Source organism: Coregonus clupeaformis, unplaced genomic scaffold (assembly GCF_020615455.1).
Source record: "Coregonus clupeaformis isolate EN_2021a unplaced genomic scaffold, ASM2061545v1 scaf0567, whole genome shotgun sequence".
In the NCBI taxonomy this organism is placed as follows: domain Eukaryota; kingdom Metazoa; phylum Chordata; class Actinopteri; order Salmoniformes; family Salmonidae; genus Coregonus; species Coregonus clupeaformis.
The window spans coordinates 71270-72500 of NW_025534022.1; the positions used below are offsets into that span (position 1 = coordinate 71270).

At 41.9% G+C, this 1231-nt stretch overlaps 1 protein-coding gene across 3 annotated transcripts in view; it reads right to left on the bottom strand.

Moving 5' to 3' along the window:
* Positions 1 to 384: 384 nt before the first annotated feature.
* Positions 385 to 1231, bottom strand: part of LOC121559945 (receptor-interacting serine/threonine-protein kinase 3-like) — a 15152-nt gene continuing 14305 nt past the window's right edge. For all 3 annotated transcript variants that reach the window (XM_041872974.2, XM_045215957.1, XM_045215956.1), the window contains exon 9: positions 385 to 1231. This exon is cut by the window's right edge and continues 350 nt beyond it. In XM_041872974.2, the coding sequence (XP_041728908.2) occupies positions 623 to 1231 (609 nt within the window). In that variant the 3' untranslated portion in view covers positions 385 to 622.

The window sequence follows — 1231 nt, forward strand, 5'->3', positions numbered from 1 at the left end:
CCTGAATCTCTAGTACATCAGTAGTTCTCTGAGTCTCAATAAATACAAGAGGGGAAAACTCAATAGAATGATGGATGATTTTATTTCTTATTATGTCAGCAGGTAGACAGTGAATTACATCTTACATGTAAAAACCAACAAAACAAGTCTGATGTTGACAAACAAACATAAGGAGACAAGCACAAGTAGCCATGAAATCAGGAAATCAACCAGAAGGTGGGAACCATACTTTAATAACATTGGTGGACAGTGGGACACTAATGAACAGAAAAACATGAATTTAGGTGTGAGATGGTGCTGGTGACTTAAGCTCAAGGGAGGGTTGGGATGTATTTAACATTAGCTGAGCCATATACAGTCATAGAAACAGACAGCATATTTTTTATCCAGAGTGAATTACCTACCTACAGATAGTAAAGTCTACAATCAATGACCCAGTAAAGTAATAATCAGCATGTTTTTATATTTATTGAAAAATAGGGATTTAATATGAAAGGAAAGTTGAAGATTGGTTTGATTATGACATGTTATGACGTTAAAAGTATTGTTAATTTGTATATAAAGATTAAACTACACACAGTTCGGCTCGGTGGGTTAGAACATGGTGCTGGCCACAACAAGGTTAAAGGTTTAAAACCCGCTGGAACCAATTTCTCCTGTTACGCTTCCTCCTCTCCTCTTCCATCTTCATCCTCTCCTCTTCCATCTTCCTCCTCTCCTCTTCCATCTTCCTCCTCTCCTCTTCTGTCTTCTTCCTCTCCTCCTGTCTCTCCTCTTCCGTCTTCCTCCTCTCCTCCTGTCTCTCCTCTTCTATCTTCCTCAACTCCTCCTCTCTCTTAATTTCCTCCTCTCTCCTCACCTCCTCTTCCCGTTTCCTGATTGCCTCCTCTTGTTTCCTGATTGCCTCCTCTTGTTTCTTCCTTTCCTCCTCTCTCTTCCTCTCCTCCTCCTCTTCGATCTTTCTCTGGACCTCCTGGTACATCTCGTTGGTGTAGTGTTGTCCTCCATTCCTCTTCACCATCTCCTCTATCTTCTTCAGCAGCTCTGGTACTTGGTCAGGGTTGGTGTTACTGTCACTGTCATTGATGACAGAGTGATATCCACCTCCACATTTGCTGATGAGATCCTGGAGGTTAACACTTTCTCCTACAAACTGCTCAACAGATTTTTTTCTCAGCTGGTCTCCTCCGGTGAACAGCACCATGGTGTACTTTGACGCCTCTTCTCCAAA